This window comes from Euleptes europaea, chromosome 2 (genome assembly GCF_029931775.1).
Source record: "Euleptes europaea isolate rEulEur1 chromosome 2, rEulEur1.hap1, whole genome shotgun sequence".
NCBI classification, from domain to species: Eukaryota; Metazoa; Chordata; class Lepidosauria; order Squamata; family Sphaerodactylidae; genus Euleptes; species Euleptes europaea.
Window position 1 is genome coordinate 104,841,738 of NC_079313.1, and position 19,523 is coordinate 104,861,260.

Below are 19,523 nucleotides of genomic sequence, written 5' to 3' on the forward strand. Positions count from 1 at the left end.
GCTCATAAAGCATTTCATCCTTACTATATATAAAAAGAGATCCAGTTACCATAGTCATTATTATTGACCAAAGGGATTTTATATTAAAGATTCCTGATTATAAAAGATGCAAGAGAAGACTTGTACTTGGACACTGACATTAAGACAATTACTACACGTACTTATGGATCCGTCAAACTAGGACGAGAAGGTTCTATACATAGTTATCTGGACAGTGAACTTGGTTTTCATGACAAAAATACATCAGCAACACACACAGAAGAAACCTGGCTATAAGGACAAATAAGATCAAGACCCATCAGAAGGCACAGCAAAGTGCTCTGGTCACAGCAAACTTTGTGACCCTGGGACAAGTCACAATGTTAGAGAGAACGTCACTAAAGGAATAGGGATGGGTGCATCCTTTATTCATCTGGGATAAGAAGGGTGCCAAAACACCTGGAAATCCTCAGATCAACCAACACTTAAAATATAAGTAAAGCTGTTCTACTTCTACTCTGTCCCTTTAGTTATCAATTTTATTTTGCCTACAGCAAGTATGCAGAAATTTAGTAGCTAGCCAAGTTATATGGCCATACCTCTCTCAACACAGCATACCCAAGAGCTGTGCATAGCTTTTGAGATGGGCCACCTTCAGCATTCCCAGCAGTGAATAGGAGGACATCTTAAAGGACTTTTGGAAGGCAACTGGGCTGTCAGCATAGAAGTGCAGATGCTGCTGTGGTCATGAATAGCATGAATGCTGTGGGCCTGATCAGCAGCCCTGAACAACCCCAGGTAACTTAGTGAAAACAGCTAGAGATGGGGAGGGGCAGGACAATGGACAGCTACCTCTGAATCCTGCCTCTCCCTGAGCATAGGAACGGAATAACCCAATCATCAGATGTCCTCGAAGCTCAGAGGGAGAAGACTACATTCTCATTTCCCAGTAGATCTCCAATCTGTTAGAGCAGGGATGGGGAACGTCCAGCCCGGGGGCCGTATGCGGCCCCAGAGGACATTTTCAGTGGCCCTCGGGAGCTCCAGGGCCCAACCGCGGAGGCGCAGCACAGCGCAGCCCTCACCGAGGGTGTTCCTGGGGCCACAGCACCCTTTGGACCTCCTCTCATTGACTGTTGGGTCGGCGAGAGGAGGGGGAGGGACGCTTCCCCCAAGGCTGCCCCCTACAGTCGTGGCATGCAGGAATGCCGTGGCACACTGTAAGCCCCTCACGCCGCATGTCAAGCGGCAAGGGGAGGGGGAGAGGCCGGTGGCTACCGGTGGCGGAACATGCGCACGGGAGCTGATCAAGATTGGAGGGCCTTTTGTGGACTTGGGGTGGGAAGGCGTGGAGTCTGGGGCCCGGTTGCGCGGGGCTGCATGTGCTGCCATGTGTATGTGTGTGTTGGGGGAGGCGGGGAGTCTGAGGCCGGGTTGTGTGGGGCCGGATTGTGCGGGTGTGTGGGGGGGAAGGCTTTTCTCTCTTCCTCTTTTTCTGTCACTCTTTCTCCTTTCTCCCCCTCGTCTCTTTGTCTCCTTCCGCCTTTTCTCCCCCTCCATTTCTCTGTTTTCCTTCCTTCCTCCCCTGAGGATCGGCTGCGGGCTGCGCCCCCCTGGCGCCTCGTTTGCTCGGGGCCCACCGCTGGCTGCCCTCCCGCCTGGGAGGGGGGAGGGAGCAGGGGTGCCCTCCAGGCCTTCTCTGCATGGCCTCCCCTGTGGTTGCCAATCTCCAGGTGGTGGCTGGAGACCTGGAAACCCTAGCCTCTCCCCTCCCCCCACGCCAGGAAATCTACACCTGGTTATGGCCCCGAATGATGTTATAAATGAGCAAATGTCCCTTGGCAGGAAAAAAGTTCCCCACCCCTGTGTTAAGAGCGACAGAAGATTCCTTTTTTTGCTCAATACAGTTATCAGTCAGACACCAAATCAATTCCATCCACTGATCCTTTCCTAGAGATTTATGAAATGGAAATTTATATGATTTAATACTCCCCCACTCGCCATGATTTCTTTCCCTCCCTGACCTACTCTAATGCGTACAGTGCAATCATGTTCTCTCAGATGTCTTTCCCCAAGATAAAAGGCCACACTCGCAGCCTCTAGTCATAAAGAGAAATTGCATAAAGCACTGGGGAAGCTCTGTGCATATGTTTGTCTAAATTCATTTTTCATAGGTGATCACAACTTGATACAGTATTCCAAATACGGGCTTACTAGCGTGTTTTGAACAAATAATTCCTTCTTTCAACTAGTAATGTCTCACCTACCTGATACAAGAACATATTACCTCATTTAAAAGCAAAACAAAATCTACAAAACACTTACATCAACTCCTCCAAACAAATCAAACGTGTATGTATTTGGAAAAGTAGATTCTTGAGTAACTTTTCTCTCTTCTGTGACAAATGCCATGGCTTCCATTGAAAGGAGGGGAGAAATTTCCTGATGAGAAATAAAAACAGTGTATAAATTCTGATATACACTATTATTGATGCTGGCTGCAGAAATAATTGTGAATGATACATATGAAAACTTTAAAGCCCCAGTTTACAGCATGAAATTATCAATTTCATACTATATACATTTAATATATGCACCAGACAAAGTTGATAGCCTTTGTTTTTTTGTTTTCTACTACGAACCCAGAATTTCCATGCTTCTGAATATGTGGGTGGTTAAAAAAACCCTTTCAAAGCAGAAATTTGGTTATACATTTGTTAAATCTTACTGTATTGCTGGTATTCAATTTTTAATTGATTCTGCTATAGCCTGCAGGCAGGAATAATTAGGATGTCTATGACTAAGAAGTAGGAAATAGTAATTTCCACGTAGCTGTGAGAAGTTCACAATAACCCTATCGCTCCGACTTAGTTTGTTGAACTAAGTATAACACGTCACCTGACAAAAGTTGCTCAGAATAGCTTATGTCCCATTACAAATTTGCCTTCAAAGAAACCACAAGACCTTTTGTTCTTTTGGGTGCAAATTAACATGGATTCTCCTCTAGAATGTGGAACGATGCATTGATTGCACGTCAGCATCTTCCTTTGTTGGCTGGACATTTTTCTCTGTTCTTTCACACAAACACATATTGTGATGTGGTTTTAATTGTAAGTCTCCTCAAGAAGGATTCTGAAGAGGTGGCACAGAAATATCTTAAATAAGCAAACACATGAAGCTATCTTCTACTGGGTCAGACCCTTAGCCTCCCAAAGTCAGTACTGTCTTCTCTGACTGGGAGCAGCTCTCTAGGATCTCAGGGGTTTTTCACATCACCTTTTGGTCCTTTTTTAAACTAGAGATGCTAGAGATCAACTTGGGACAATCTGCATGCCACGCAGATTCTCTATCACTGAGCCATGGTGCCAACTGCAAGGCCAAGACTCTTACAGCTTCTTACTCCATGAAGCAAGCCTGCCCTTCATGTAGCTTAAGACTTTTTTTCCAATTACCAAAGCTTTTTCTACTTACTCATGTTATGGTTCTATCTGCGAGAGAAGAATATTGTGGGAGTAGAAATCTCACGCAAAATTACAGGCCCTCTTCTATGAAAGGGTTGATTTTACGTGAGTTTGCCACTTCAAAATTACTCTGTATGCAAATGATTATCTGCAGATGTGTTTAAGTGGACTCAGTGTCAGAACCAGCTGTTAGTGCTGTGTTATGACAATGGGCAGGACCACAGAAAAATTGTCACACAAACCTTGACAAATAGAGGAGAAACCAAAAAGCAAGTTATTGTCGAAGGCTTTCACGGTCAGAGTTCATTGGTTCTTGTAGGTTATCCGGGCTGTGTAACCGTGGTCTTGGAATTTTCTTTCCTGACGTTTCGCCAGCAACTGTGGCAGGCATCTTCAGAGTAGTAACACTGAAGGACAGTGTCTCTCAGTGTCAAGGGTGTAGGAAGAGTAATATATAGTCAGAAAGGGGTTGGGTTTGAGCTGAGTATTGTCCTGCAAAAGTATTGTCCTGTAAGTATCAAGATAATGTGCTAATGAGGATATGGTATGTTAATATGGAACCATTGTATCCTGAAGTGATCTGTTAACAGATCACTTCAGGATACAAAGGTTCCATATTAACATACCATACCCTCATTAGCACATTATCTTGATACTTACAGAACAATACTTTTGCAGGACAATACTCAGCTCAAACCCAACCCCTTTCTGACTATATATTACTCTTCCTACACCCTTGACACTGAGAGACACTGTCCTTCAGTGTTACTATTCTGAAGATGCCTGCCACAGTTGCTGGCGAAACGTCAGGAAAGAAAATTCCAAGACCACGGTTACACAGCCCGGATAACCTACAAGAACCAAAAAGCAAGTTGTCTAACAAGAGTTATTTCCAGGATGCATACACTGACTTACTGTTTATGCTGGTGAAACCACAACAAGGATCAATAAAATACATGACATTTATGGAATGACTTATAGTATGACATGACCAAAGCTGGATTCAGCACCCTCCCATTTTAAAAGTCTGTTTGCTGTTCAGAAACATTACCTTCAAGATGCTTTGGCACTGGGAAAAGTCACTATTGGGATGGCTATTCTCATACAGCTTCTTTAAGAGTAAAGGAATCCCATTCCACTTTGCTTGTTTGTCTCTTTCCTTTAACAAAGTTTCTGCAATCTACAGGAGAGGAAGAGATAGGTAAATTCATGCCACACAAGGAAATTGGTCACTATGCTTCTGTACTGTGAGCTCGTGGGATGTTATATATTCATTACTACAGTAATCAAGGAAAAACAGATTATTCAGCTTTTAACTAAAATTATCAGAAGCCCTCACCAGAGTACAGAAATTCAAGCTGGAATTCTGAATCTATTTTGTGTATATTTGGTTTTAAATTGGCATGATGAGATTAAGAGATCCAAAACTGGGCAAAACTGGCCCTTAAAAATTATATACACAGACATATTTGTGTCCAAGTATCAAACACTACTTCCAGTCTACTCTGTTCAGTCAGGATGTACAGATACTTTTCTTTTACACAAAAGCATCTTTGAAGCTATCTACATATTATTAAAACCATGTCCTATCAAGCATGAGGAACTAAATTTTGTTTCCGAGGTAAAAACACCCATTCAGCCTATTACCTGGTAAGTCTACTTTCACTAACAGATTTACTGGGGGCATACTGGGGAAAAATCCAGTGATTTATTCATATGGATGCTGCCTGCACAATTTGGTCTGTCAATTCTTGCTTGAAAAGCTCAATCTCACAGTTTACCATCCACTGGGTGTATTTTGCCCACCCAAATAGATCCAGCACATAGAATCAATTTAACCTATGTTTTCCATTGGGAGATTTCCAGGACTAGCGTAGGCTACACTTAAGTATTGGCGCTCCCTTATTCGCAATATACTTTCTAAAGACAAATATTTCTTGTTACTGTTCTTTCATCTAAATTGTTAAAAAACAGAGGGACAAGGAGAATATATTTAAATAAGGATTGTAATTACAGTAGTCCAAAATACAGCAACTAACAATAAGTCATAACTATGAGTTGTGCCAATATTCCAAATTACATTATATGCTAGGGGAAAAGGTTTTCTGTAATAAGTATCCTGATAAAGTATGTGTGAGAATTAGAATACTGTCAGTAGTAAAGAGAACATTTCACAGGAATTTGCAGAACATCTATGAATTTAACAATGATTATCTATGAATTAGAGTATTACATAGATGGACAAAAAATGTAGTCTATGTTTCTTCCACAGTATATAACTGCAATCTTAAATAGCCAAGTTCTAAAATGCACATTCCATCTTACAGGCCAAAACAAAAAGTCAGAGCTGTAATGCCTCCTTCTTCTTGTTCCGGAATCACTGTTGTGCTTTAGGTTTTCCAGCCTGATCTCCATTCTTTCATTTGAACAGACATTTTTCAATTACTTATAAATCATTTTTACAATTCTCTTCTCTCTCTTCCCAACCAGCGTGGTGTAGTGGTTAAGAGCCAGCGTGGTTTAGTGGTTAAGAGCGGTGGTTTGGAGCGGTGGACTCTGATCTGGAGAACCAGGTTTGATTCCCCACTCCGCCACATGAGCGCCTGAGGCTAATCTGGTGAACTGGATTTGTTTCCCCACTCCTACACACAAAGCCAGCTGGGTGACCTTGGGCAAGTTACAGTTCTGTTGAGAGCTCTCCCAGCCCCACCTACCTCACAGGGTGTCTGTTGTGGGGAGGGGAAGGGAAAGTGATTGTAAGCCGGTTTGAGTCTCCCTTAAATGGTAGAGAAAGTTGGCATATAAAAACCAACTCTTCTTCAACCAATAGGAACTTTACAACTAGAAATATCAACTCATGCTTTTATAATGGATTAATACGCAATAGTATGATTTGTTGCCAAATTGGTCCCACAGAACAATGCCTGTGTATTATGTCTGTCTTCAAAGTGCATAAACGACCAAGAAAACATGTAGCAAAGCAAACATTTTCATCACAAAGGACTGAAAGTCAGCTACAGTAAAACCACAGAGTAGGAACAGATGAAGAGGTAAGATAAGATACTATTAACTAAAATATACACATGCCATACTTCTCGGAACAAATGCAAAAACCAGCTAGCATTCTGGTATAGCAAACTTCTCCATCCCCAAGCAGTGTTTATGTACTGCAAGGATCTCAAATAATTAATCTTCTAGGAAGGTTTCTTTCATTTTTTGTGGCTTCTATGTTCAGAAAATAGGCTTGATCTAATGCTAGTCATTGTACCACAAGAATGGGAAAGTTGCTTTTTTTTCTCTCGTAGCAGGCAAGATTTAAAATCTGCAGTTGTCATGCATGTGAAATCCAAATACAAAGAGGCTTCTGTATTCTAAGCCTGGCTAAACAGCACAGCCTTAATTACAACATCTATTTAGTGCTGAACAGATTTCAAAAGCTTGCAGCAAAGGGCCACTGGTATTTCTTCAGACATTTTGAGGCTTGTAACAAGACAATTATGCTTCTACTCTACAGAAAGTTCTTTTTGGTAGGCATACCCCTTAATTCAGGTATATTTGAAGTTTACATCTGTAATGCACAACTCTGCATTCTGACATAAGAAGCCAGTAATTCAGCAGGCGCCTACCAAAAAGGCCTTCCTTCCCAAGCCTTGCCCTCTGAGGTGGGTGGCAAGAGGAGGGAGGGCTTTCTCAGTGGTGATGATGCCTCTCTTTTGGAATGCCCTTCCCCTTGAATCTCAACCTGGCACCTACGTTACTGATCCTGAAGTGCCAGGCCAAAACATTTTTCCTTACCCAAGCTTTTCACTAAAGGGTTTTTATCTTTTTAGCTGTTTTTACAGTTTGCTTGTAGCCCAAGGGCTGCTTTGTGAATATCATTTTAGGCTCCTGAATGTTGATTTAGGGTGCTTTTATGTTTTTTATACAGTACTGGTAATTTTATAGCGGTTTTTACAGTTTGTAGGGGGCTTACCTCTGGAGAAGCTACACGTATGTTTCTTCCACTAAATGTAGTGCTAGTCAGATTTTAAGATGTAGTTTTCCAAAATATTTCATCTTCTAGTCCAGTGATGGTGAACCTTGACCGAGTGCCCAAACTGCAACCCAAAACCCACTTATTTATCGCCAAGTGCCAACACGGCAATTTAACCTGAATACTGAGATTTTAATTAGCTTAAACGATTAACAACTTCCTCGTTGTTCTCCAGCATGATGTAGTGGTTAAGGTGTCAGACTACGATCTGAGAAACCCAGGTTCAAATCCCTGCTCTACCATGGAAACTTGCCGGGTGACCCTGGCCCAGTAACACACTCTCAGCCTTGACCCTGGCAAGTATTTGGATGGGAGACCACCAAGGAATATCAGGGTGGTGATGCGGAGGCTGGCAATGGCAAACCACCTCTGAATGTCTCTTGCCTTGAAAACCCCACCAGGCATAAGTCAGATGTGACTTGACAGCAAAACACATGCACACAACTGACTTGTCTATTGCTGAACTTATAAAGCTTAGCTCACTTGTCTGGCTAGAACACATTTATCCCACTCTTACCACAAAACTGCAAATGATGACCTTGGCTACACACACGGTGTCTCTTGCTATCTCTGAGGAGTGTTGTAAGGATAAAACTGAGGCTAACTAAGTGAGCCACCCTTAGCTTCATGGAGAAAGAGTAGCAAAAAAAATGTGGAATGGATTTTCCAGTAAGTTTTCTGAGCCTAGCTACATTATTCTGGGATTGGAATGGCAGCCCCCAGAGTGTAATGACAGCCTCTGGGACTAGCAGAAGTGTTCTGGGACTGGAATGACCGGGCTGTCATTCCACTCTGGGGGCTGTCATTCCAGTCCCAGAATACTTCTGCTAGTCCCAGGGGCTGTCATTCCACTCCTGGGGCTGTCACTGCAGTTGCAGAATCATTCTCCTAATCTCAGGGGCTGTCATTCCACTCCAAGGCTAGTCATTCCAGTCGCAGAACACTTCTACTAGTCCTGGCAGCTGTCATTCCAGTCGCAGAGTAATGTAGCTAGGCCCAGAGACCTTAATGGAATATCCATGCCACATTTTCTTTGCAATTTTTTGTGCTGTAAACTATTTCAAAGGAGTGCATGCAAGTCAATGGGCAATCCTGGCTCCCATTATCTACAATAGGCTGTGCAGCCTCTCCCACTGTTTCAAATGGGCAATCCTCTCATTCATTTTAATACATCCCTTTTCCCAAGCCAGCCAAGGCCAGTGCCTGCCTCTCCTGTGGGTGAGTAAAGGGCAGCTCCTGCCTCTTGCCCAGCCCAGGCTGGGTGGAAAGAAAAGGGAGAACTCTCCTCTCCCCATCCCCCGCCACTGCCAGGCTGGAGGGTGAGAGACTCAAAATGGATAAAAGGAAGTATTTCTTTACACAACACATAGTTAAATTGTGGAACTCCCTTCCCCAGGATGTGGTGATGGCTGCCAACTTGGAAGGCTTTAAGAGGGGAGTGGACATGTTCATGGAGGAGAGGGGTATTCATGACTACTAGTCAAAATGGATACTAGTCATGATGGATACCTATTCTCTCCAGGATCAGAGGAGAGAATTCCAGCCCAGGCTGGGAGGAAAGAAAATGGGGTGGGGGGTGGGGAGAGAAGAGATGCACTTGGAAACACAGCAGGCTCCAGGTCGGGAGAACTACCCTCCCCCTCCAACTAAGGAAAGTTGCTGCTTCTTTCCAGCCCAGGCTGGGAGGAAAGAAAACGGGGGTGGGGGAAGAGATGCACCTGGAAACACAGCAGACTCCAGGTCGGGAGAACTACCCTCTCCCTCCAACTAAGGAAAGTACCTTCTTCTTTCCAGCCCCCCTCCAACTAAGGAAAGTACCTTCTTCTTTCCAGCCCAGGCTGGGAGGAAAGAAACGGGGGGGGGGGGGAAGGAAAGGAACGGGGGGGGGGGAGAAGAGATGCACTTGGGCCATTTATTCATGGAAGGTTTTGCATTGGATTTGCCACTCTTTAGATGCACTTTTTCCCCATCCATGTTCTCAAAACTCAACAATAAGCCACCATGCAGAGTTTTGAGAATTCAGATGTGGAAAATGTGCATCTACAGAGTGACAAATCCAATGCAAAACCTTCCATGAATAAATGGCCTTGGACACACCACAGGCTCCAGGTCGGGAGAACTACCCTCTCCCTCCAACTAAGGAAAGTTGCTGCTTCGTTTCCAGCCCAGGCTGGGAGGAAAGGAAACGGGGGCGGGGGAAGAGATGCACTTGGAAACACAGCAGACTCCAGTCCCGGTCGGGAGAACTACCCCGGGGACTCGGGGAGGGAGGCGGACTCGGGTTAAGAGGAGCAACGTACCAACCTACCTCCTCCTCTAGCGACTAGCAAGCCAACAGTGGAGGCCAGCCATGTGCGGCCGCTTTTAAGGAGGCCGCTCTGTGTTGGCCTCCATAGTCTGGTGTACCATAGAGACTATGGAGGCAAAATTATAGAGCGTCGCCATTTTTTTCTCTCCTGCTGGAAGTTTTTCAGCAGCCGGCAGAGGAAGCTAATAGTGGCGGGGAGTCCAGGGAATGCAGCGGGGAGTCCAGGGAAGGGGGGGGGGCGGCTTTGAACCGCTCCGTGCTGCCTGCAGGCAATGCAGAGCGGTTCAAAGCCGGCGGCAGGGAGTCCAGGGAAGGGGGGGCAACTTACCCGCACGTGCCCACAGAGATGGCTCGGCGTGCCAAGTCCGGCACGCGTGCCATAGGTTCGCCAACACGGTTCTAGTCCAACATTGTGGTGTATTGTAAAGGCAAATGCTACAGATCAACAAAGCAGAGAAAAACTATACAATTTAACAAGGAAAGAAGATTTCACTATACATTTTCAATAGCATAGGCAGAGATGTGAAGGCCCAGAAAAAATCTGAGGAAAAAACTCCTATTTCCTATGGAAAAATGGGAAATTTTGGGGGGTACTGAAAAAAACCTATGAAATATTTTCTCTTTTAGAACGAGTGTAATGCTTTTAAAGACAATGTGGGCATGCTGTAGACATACACAGCTCTTAAATCCAAGATGCAGGTCTCCACCTTGGAGGATACCTAATCTTCATGCGGAGACCATGCACAGCTTTCACCTGTTGCATACCTTCTGTTGCCCTTTTGACCTGACTTGTGGTTCACTTTGCAGCTGACTTTTTCACCTCTCCCTCAAACCACTGGGGGACATACATCCACTGACTGGATAAAAAACAGCTTATTGCCGTAACTTGCTGGAGCGAAAAAAATCAGAAGCAGGTGGAGCAACAACTGCACCAAAGCCTCAGAGGAAAACTGAAAGTTCCATTGAGAACTGAGCTCTCTCTAACCAGGTAGCAGAAATTAAGCAACCTGTGCTAAGACAGCATAGGGTGCATCAGCTTGCAGTTTTTCTTTCAAGTATTGGGTATATTTACAATTTTTCAATGTTGAAAACTAAGGCATATATAAGAAATTCCAGAAATATGTCAAATATTGCAATTGTATATGCTAAGTTATACATAATGCATGTTATATTGTTAAAGCATTAAAATTAGTTTAGGTTTGATACTACAGTAAGTATTGCATATTTTTAAATTTTCCCTAACATATCTGTCCCTGTCCCCCTCCCCAAAAAACTATTTTCCCCCATGGTTTCAAAATTTCCAGAAATTTTATATCTCTAAGTGTAGGGAAGGAAGTATCTATCACACCCCTCAACTCCAGAATATCACAAAGTGTACATCATTACAATCATGTTTACCTATAATCACCCCCCATTTCACCTCTGCATTCTAAGCATGCACAAAGAGGCATATTACAGAAAACTCTGGGACCAGTATTTCCCACTCACACGAAGAGAAAGGAATAATCTGTAAAAGATGCCATCCCCAAGCATATTAAGGTAACAGAGTTTTCCATTTGTATAGGAGCCATTCATTTAACTGCCTGACCCCAAGCCCTTCTCTTATGTGTCATACTGCCCCCCAGCACCAATCCTGGGTAGGGATAAAAATTTCCAGAGGTGTTGAAGCTACAGGAAAAAGTTGGCTTTTTTGTTGTCCCTCCTGAAAAAACAGTAATTTCGGAGGAAATATCAATAGATGTAAAGCTTTCCTGTCAAACTTACTTGTTTCATTGATTTAAACACATATAACGAATCATTCATAACTTTGCATATGCAATTGTATTGTTTGACATATTTATGGAATTTTAAAGTTTCACTATCTTCATTTTCTAAAGGAAAAATTGCAAGTGTACCCCATGCTAGAGACAGAGTTGCAAACTTTTGCACCCTATGCTACCATAGTACACATATCTTAAATTTTTGTCATCTGAGAGGTAGGGAGGAAAGGCAGAAAACAAATTCGGCAGGAAACAAAAGAAAGTCTATTATTTGAACAGAAACTCATAGGAAAGATTACCAGGATGTTTGGATATCAAGCTAAACTGTGTAACACTGAAAACAGTAAACTCTGTAATAATGTATCATTCAAAGCAGCTTACCAAAATACAAACATTTAATTGTTTTATTTATTAATTTATGTACATTATTTATACACAGGGACTGAAAGTAGATTATACATACTGAGTTAGTACAACCAACAAAATGGGACCTTGCAATAACCAATGCATTAGGAACCACCAGAAGGAATTGAAGCATATTATTAACAAGACACATTAAGCCACACAAAAATCACATAATAGGATCCTACTGACAATAAGCCATACACAGCAGTATAAACCACAGTCTCTAGTCATTTATTCAAGTAAGTTTGTGAACCATTTTGTACAGTGTAACACTATTAACTGCACAGAAAAGCCCTCTTGAAAAATTTAGCTTTGCATAGTTTGCAGAAAGCCAGGAGAGCGGGAGCTTTCATGTCCTCCTCTAGCAGGCCGCTCCATAAGGTGGGAGCCACAGCAGAGAAAGCATGGGCACAGACAGTTGTTGAGTTTGCCCAGTTGCAGGTTTGTACCCACAGAAGCCCCTGCTGACATAGGCAAAGCTGTCACGGTGGAGCACAGAGGAAGAGCCAGTCCGCAAATAGGAGGGACCAAGGCCATGAAGGCATGTGATAGCCAATACCTTAAACTGAGCTCAGTAACAAATGGGCAGCCAATGGAGTGTCTGCAAAATGGGAGTTATATGCATGCTCCATATAGCTACTGCTAACAACCGAGCTGCGGCACTCTGGACCAGTGAGGGGAGACCAATGTACAGTGCATCACAGTAGTCTAGTCTTGATGTTACTGCGGTGTGGATCCTGGTGGCCAGATCCGTCGTATCAAGGTAAGGGGCCATTTTACGGGCTAGGCTGCTGAGTTGGTAGTAAGCATTTTTTGCAGCTGCATTAACTTCTCCAGTAATAAAGCTGGATTCAGTATAACCCCAAGGCTTTTAACTGAGCCATTAAGGGTCAGCTGAACTCCAACAAAGGTGGAGAACACAATGTCCTTCAAGACCTCCACCTTCCCAACCAACATTAACTCAGTCTTTTCAGGGTTTCGTTTTAATTTGTTCGCTTTTAGCCAGTTTACCACCGTGGCCAGGCAGTGGCTCAGGACCTCTATTCTACCACATCACCAGGAAATCTGAATAAGGATCTATAGAGCTGAGCATTGTCAACATATTGATGACAACCAACCCCCAAACTATGAATGGTTTGTCCTAAGGTCTTTACATAGATTGAAAAGCATGGGAGATAGAACTGTGCCCTGTGGAACCCCACAACATAGATCCCATACTGATGACAACTGGTTTCCAACAGAGGCCATCAACTAAAGCTATTAGAGCTGTCTCTGTCCCACAGCCTGGCCTGAAGCCAAACTGAAACGGGTCTAGAGCAGATGAGTTATATGTGAAGTTGGAATTTTTTGCCTCAATACGCACCACTTTACACATGCTCACATTGAATCTCATTTGCCATTTTAATAACCACTCTTCCAGTTTGTAGAGATCCTTTTGGAGCTCTTCACAGTTCGATTTTGTTTTAACCACCCTAAATAATTTGGTGTCACCTGCAAACTTGGCCACTTCATTGTTCACCCCCAGCTCCAGTTTATTGATGAACAGGTTGAAAAGCACTGGTCCCAACACAGATCCCTGAGGGACCCCACCGCTCACATCCCTCCATTGGGAGAACTGACCATTGATTCCTATTCTCTACTTCCTATTTTTCAGCCAGCTCTCAATCCATAAGAGGATTTACACAGCACTTTACACACACACAATTTATAGATGGTGTTTAAAGTAGCAGACAGATAACATCCTCTTTGAGTTGCTGAGGGAAGGTCCCCTGAGTTGGTGACCAATTTATAATAGATACTAAGGGTTTGCTGATGTGGTTTTTATATGATTTTAGCAACCAGGATGGGCAAGGATCCAGGGTACAAGTAGTGGCCTCCACAGATCCCAGGATTTTGTCCACATCCATCATGGAAACTGGGTCAAAATGATCCATAAATAGCCCAGGCCGTGTTATTAGGCCTTTCTTCTTGTATACCTATGTTACATCCAGTTCAGTGCATGTTATTGCCAAAATTATTTACATTTAAACAAAAATATTCTTGAAAACGAATATGTATACAGCAGAAGAGGGTTTTCCCCCCCAGTGTTTTGTCAGTGTTCCCACAGTTTTTCCAATTTTTCCATTAAAACATTGATATACATTTGGAAATAGTGAAATGCTTTCTAAGGTTTTGCTCACTCTGAAAAAGAAAACATTTCACAAGAGGGTTTTTCTCTCCATGCTCCCTCAAATGTCCCAATTTCTCTATTGGAAAAACTGGAAAAGTCCTCAGACTTTTTAATGCTATCCACTTTGAAAATGGAAATCCTTGTCTTAAGAAGCATTTTACTCATTCTAAAACAGAAAATGTTTTACAGGCTCTCTAAAAAAGCACTTTTCTAAATTTTCCATTTTTTCCATCCTGAAAATAAAAAAAAACTACGGTGACTGAGCAAAATCAATGCTTTAGTCTCTTTCTTCTTTCCTGGATGTTGCAACATAGTTGTGACAAGAACCTTCTACTTCAATAATAAACCTCTACTGGTTATATTTTACTGAAGTATCAGGGTACAACATATATAGAGCGCTTTTGGCTACTAGAGTCCTTTTTTTTTCAGTTCCCACAGTCTTCTTGACTTTTTAGGATGTAACAAGGTCACGTGAGCTGCTAAAAAGGACTCCGGTAGCCCAGTTTCCCATCCTAATTCTAAACACTTCACTGATCAAGCAGGAAATACATGCAAGAACACAAAAGTGAAAGCCTGTATGAGAACCAGGTGGGAAGCTTGACCAGAATAATGTTGCCTTGCTCACTCTGCTATACTTTAAGAGCTGTAACAAACCAGAGTTCCTCAAGAAGAGCTTTTACAGAAAGCTACTGAAGAAACACAATCTGTGAGTTTGTGCCCAACTCTTTGTTGGATTAAGGCCTCAAAGTGTACACTGTATTTTAAAGCACCATATACAGTATGATACTTCAATAAGCTAACAGCCAAGGCACTTCATATACATCAATATTGCTCCCTTGCAACCTGCCAAATGTCAGGCAGGAACTACAACTCCATCAGTTACCAAATATGGGCTACATCTAGCCCATCTATGATGTGTACAGATGTGTGTGTGTGAACACCGTGTCATACTTCCAGCAAAACCCATTGAAATGAAACTCTTTATACTGCCTCTCAACAGCTAGGACCAGACTCAACTCTTTTGAGTCTCCCAACTTCATTCTTAAGTTAACAAAAGCTTCTGTTTGTCACACTCCCCCACCAAACTTCATTGCATGCTGCTCGGGCTATAAATATATCTGCCCAATGGTCAAACACGTCATGCATCTCACGAAGTGAGTGCTGACTCACAAAAAAAACTTGCACAGAAACGAATGTGGTTAGCCTTTTAAGGTGCCACTGGACAACCAGTTTTCTTTTTTTGCGGCAACAAGTCCAGAATCAGCTGCTTCAGAAGGCACCAAAGCTCCCTAGCAGGCCAGGAGCTGTCAGACCGTGGCGGTTGCTGAGAATGGGTCAAAAGTTACAGAACTGAAAACAAAGTAGACCTCAGTGGCCACACCGGCCCTCCGCGGAGAGCCCCGGAAACCGGAAGATGAGAGGTGCCAGAGTTCCCGGGGATCCTATGGCATGGCCCTGATTTCTGCAACCGATCTTTCCTGGGGTGATTCACAGTGGGTAGCTGTGTTAGTCTGCAGTAGTAGAAAAGAGCAAGAGTCCAGTAGCACCTTAAAGGCTAACAAAAATATTTTCTGGCAGGGTAGGAGCTTTCGTGAGCCACAGCTTTCGTGAGCCAGTAGCACCTTAAAGACTAACAAAAATATTTTCTGGCAGGGTAGGAGCTTTCGCTGTAGCTCACGAAAGCTCATACCCTGCCAGAAAATATTTTTGTTAGTCTTTAAGGTGCTACTGGACTCTTGCTCTTTTCTACTAGTCTAGAGAAGATAGCTCCTACCCTGCCAGAAAATATTTTTTGTTAGTCTTTCAGGTGCTACTGGTCTCTTGCTCTTTCCTGGGGTGGGGTGGGGGCTTTTCCTCCTCCCCTCCTTTGCTGTTGTATGGACCAGCGCCGTAAAAACGAAGCGCCAGCCTGCAAAACCGGCGAGCAAGAGGCAGCCGCCCCCACCTCACCGCCGGAAGAGGAGCGCGGCTCGGCCTCTGCCGCCCCTTCCCCCCACTCGGCCCAGCCGTCCCAGCACCTAACCCAACACAACCCAGCCTCGAGGGGGGGGCTTCCGGAGCCTCTCCCCCCCCCACAAACCAGCCCCAGCTGCACCGTACCTGCGCCCCCCGCGTCAGGCCCCGGCCGCTGAGCTGCGCGTGCCGGAGCTGGGCCAGGATGTTGGCCACCCCCCGGCGGGCTCCACGCCGGCCGGTCCCGCCGAGCACGAGGCCCGTCGCCGCCGTTGCTGCTGGCACTGGCGGCGCTCCTGCTGCTGCTGCTCCTCCTACCGCGGCCGCCATCGCTGCCTCCTGCCCCTGGACGGAGACAAACAGGAAGCGCCCCTCCTCCCAGCGCTTTGTGCCCGAATCGCCTCCCCGGGTCGCGCCACAGCGCCACCCGCAGGCCGGCTGCGCGCAAGGCCGCCTCCCGCCCTTTTCCGATTGGTGGGAGAATGGGGACGGGAAAGAAGGACGGGCGCCGGGCTTCCCAAGGGGCCGATGGGAAGTGTAGTCTTGGCGCGGCCGCCGCTCTAAGGAGGGAAGCGAAAAGACACGCTGGGTCGCGGCAACGCGGAACGTGGGGCTGTCATTCCTCTCCGCGTCGAAAGGCAGGACTTCCGGTGTGTTGTGATCCGTGTCTTATAAATGATTGCACGTGGGCTCTTAAAAAAAAAAAAAAAAAGAGAGCGAGATCACGAAATTAATGAACAGGGGTCTATTAATCTTCATCATAAACGATTTATTAATAGTTACGGATTCCGTGGACTGCCAAAAAAACAAATCAGTGGGTTCTAGATCAAATCAAGCCTGAACTGACCCTAGAAGATAAAATGACTAAACTGAGGCTGTCGTGTTTTGGTCACGTCATGAGACGACAAGAGTCACTGGAAAAGACCGTCATGCTAGGAAAAGTTGAGGGGAGCAGGAAAAGAGGAAGACCCAGCAAGAGGTGGATGGACTCAATCAAGGAAGCCACAGCCCTCAATTTGCAAGGCTGTCAAGGCTGTCTGAGCAAGGCTGTCAAAGATAGGACATTTTGGAGGACTTTCATTCATAGGGTCGCCATGAGTCGGAAGCGACTTGATGGCACTTAACACACACACACACACACAGTTCTGAGAGTTCATAGGATGAGAGCCTTAGTCTGCCGTAATGAATTAGTACGTATTACTTGGCCTTGACCTGCATGACACAGGCTAGCCCGATTTCGTCAAATCTCAGAAGCTAAGCAGGGTTGGCCCTGATCAGTATTTGGGATGGGAGACCACCAAGGAAGTCCAGGGTTGCTTTGCAGAGGAAGGCAATGGCAAGCCATTTATGAACGTTTCTTGCCTTGAAAACCACATGGGGTCGCTGTAGGTCATCTGCAACTTGACGGCTCTTTACGCATTACTTGATTTTGAATTTTACTTCATCACCAAACTCTATCAGCAAAAGCATCTAGTGCTCAGCTCTGAGGTTTAAGCGAGTCACGCTGATTTGAATCCAGTAGCACCTTAGAGACCAACAAGAGTTTCAGGGTATAAGCTTTCCAGAGTCAAAGCTCCCTTCGTCAGACACAGTAGAGTATGTCTGTAAGGTGCTAGGGTACTCAAATCTAACTGTTCTACTGCAGAACAAAGCATAGCTACCCTTGGAAACTGATTCACACTGTATTGGATTTAGGCTATGACATTTCAAAATTAAAACTTTGGAGAAAGGTTTATACACTGATGCTGATAGTCTATCCTCTTGTGAAATTTCCATTCATTCACAGTACAGACAACATGGCACTATAGGCCTTGTTCTCCAGCGTGCAAGGGCTGTGAACTTGCAAAGTGCTTTCAAAAGAATCCTCCTTGTTCAGCTTCTCACATCCAGCATTCTGGAAGCTGCTTAGAGGTGACTCTTAAGTATTATGCTGATAAAGGGGCAAAACCAAAACATAACAAAAAAGGAATTGCCATTTAGCAGAATGTATTCCATAATTCTAAATGTTGTATGGAGGCATGGTGAAGGTTATAATGGGATTTGTCCCAGAAGCCTGAAACAACCTGGATTCTAGCAATTTTGGTGGTATAGCCAGATCAATTTGGCTGCAGAATTCTGCCAACCTGGCTAGAGCTGGAACGGATCCTAATCAAACCAGACCCCATTAGCCAGCCTATAGGCCTTTAGAACGACTATGGAATGACATCAGCACAAATACACAGGTAAGGAGCCCCTGTAATCTGGGAGGGCAAGAAAGAGGCCCTGAACATTGGCAAATCCTAGACTATAGCAAAGTCTGGTAATTCTTCCTTGAACTCTGCAGGCCAGTTTGTACCTCCAAGAGAGGTAGGTTATTACATGCAGTGGTCTTGAACTCACCCTTCCTGGATGCACCTTAAACTGCTCTTGAATTTCACTGCAAACATCATGACGAGAAGGAACATCAGAATACACTGGTGGAATTACTTACTTCTCTCAGAAGAATGAATAAACAGAAGGGCCCTTTGTGCAATTCAAGTTACATATCTACAAATGAGAGCTTTCTTCCTTTTTCAGGGTAGGCTGTATTGTTAGAATGAAAAGGTGGGTTGTGTATGTTGGGACAGCCCCATAAAAACAGCCTCATCTCTGACGAGTCCACACCCTTTCTAGCAGCTTATTTCCTGTATATGAACATATTTGGTGCTTTCCTCTACTTTGGCATTAAACAAAAGCTAGCATTTCAGGCAGAGACTCACCTAGTTTAAAAAAATAACTTGGATGAATGGAATTGCAACATAAAATGTGTGGTCTCCTGTCAGTTTGGGGACCAGGAACACATTATACCAGCTGCATCATCTGAACTCTTCTAGTGTTTGGGAAATTCCACATTTTAAGTCAAAGCTTCATTTATTTACGTTTCCTCTTTAATAACAAGAAGGCCCACCTTTCTACCTTGTGCAATGCCTTTTTGTCTTAGCATTAGAAGAATGCCCTGAATGGTATAAACAGCATCAACCACTGCCAGTTGTGGAATGAGGTGAAGACTGCCATTGCCATCTACAAGAATGACCAAATAGGAATCAGAAGTCACTATTTTGTCCTACTTGGGAAGTCCCAAGGTAACAATTACCTCTTTCCAATTTCCACACTAGGAATGAGAAGAACAATTTGAAAATGATTTCATACCCTCAAAGCACTTTGAATAATGTAATTTCAATTGCTGTTAGACGAGCCCTGTAACAAGGAACATCTGTTGGACCAGCCTAGGTTGAGCATTCTAACTAGAACTTAATTCAGGCACATACACTTGGGCTATTGGTTACTCATTCCCGTTAGAGCCAGCATCCACAATCTGGCAAATTGCTCTGAACGCTTACTTTCCAAAGTGTGTTTCACCAGAATGTTTTCTTGCAATATTTTTTTAGGAATTAGTGAGACCAGAGATATTTTTGTTCTGGATATTATATCCTGA

At 44.1% G+C, this 19,523-nt stretch overlaps 1 protein-coding gene across 1 annotated transcript in view; it reads right to left on the bottom strand.

Moving 5' to 3' along the window:
• TRPC4AP (transient receptor potential cation channel subfamily C member 4 associated protein) overlaps window positions 1-16,399 on the bottom strand; it is a 36,504-nt gene extending 20,105 nt beyond the window's left edge. Inside the window, exons 1-3 of the mRNA XM_056844985.1 lie at window positions 16,217-16,399; window positions 4,492-4,620; window positions 2,305-2,421 (exon numbers count right to left, since the gene is read on the bottom strand). Of these exons, the coding sequence (XP_056700963.1) occupies window positions 2,305-2,421; window positions 4,492-4,620; window positions 16,217-16,399 (429 nt within the window). The remainder of the gene's footprint in view (window positions 1-2,304; window positions 2,422-4,491; window positions 4,621-16,216) is intronic.
• Window positions 16,400-19,523: the final 3,124 nt, after the last annotated feature.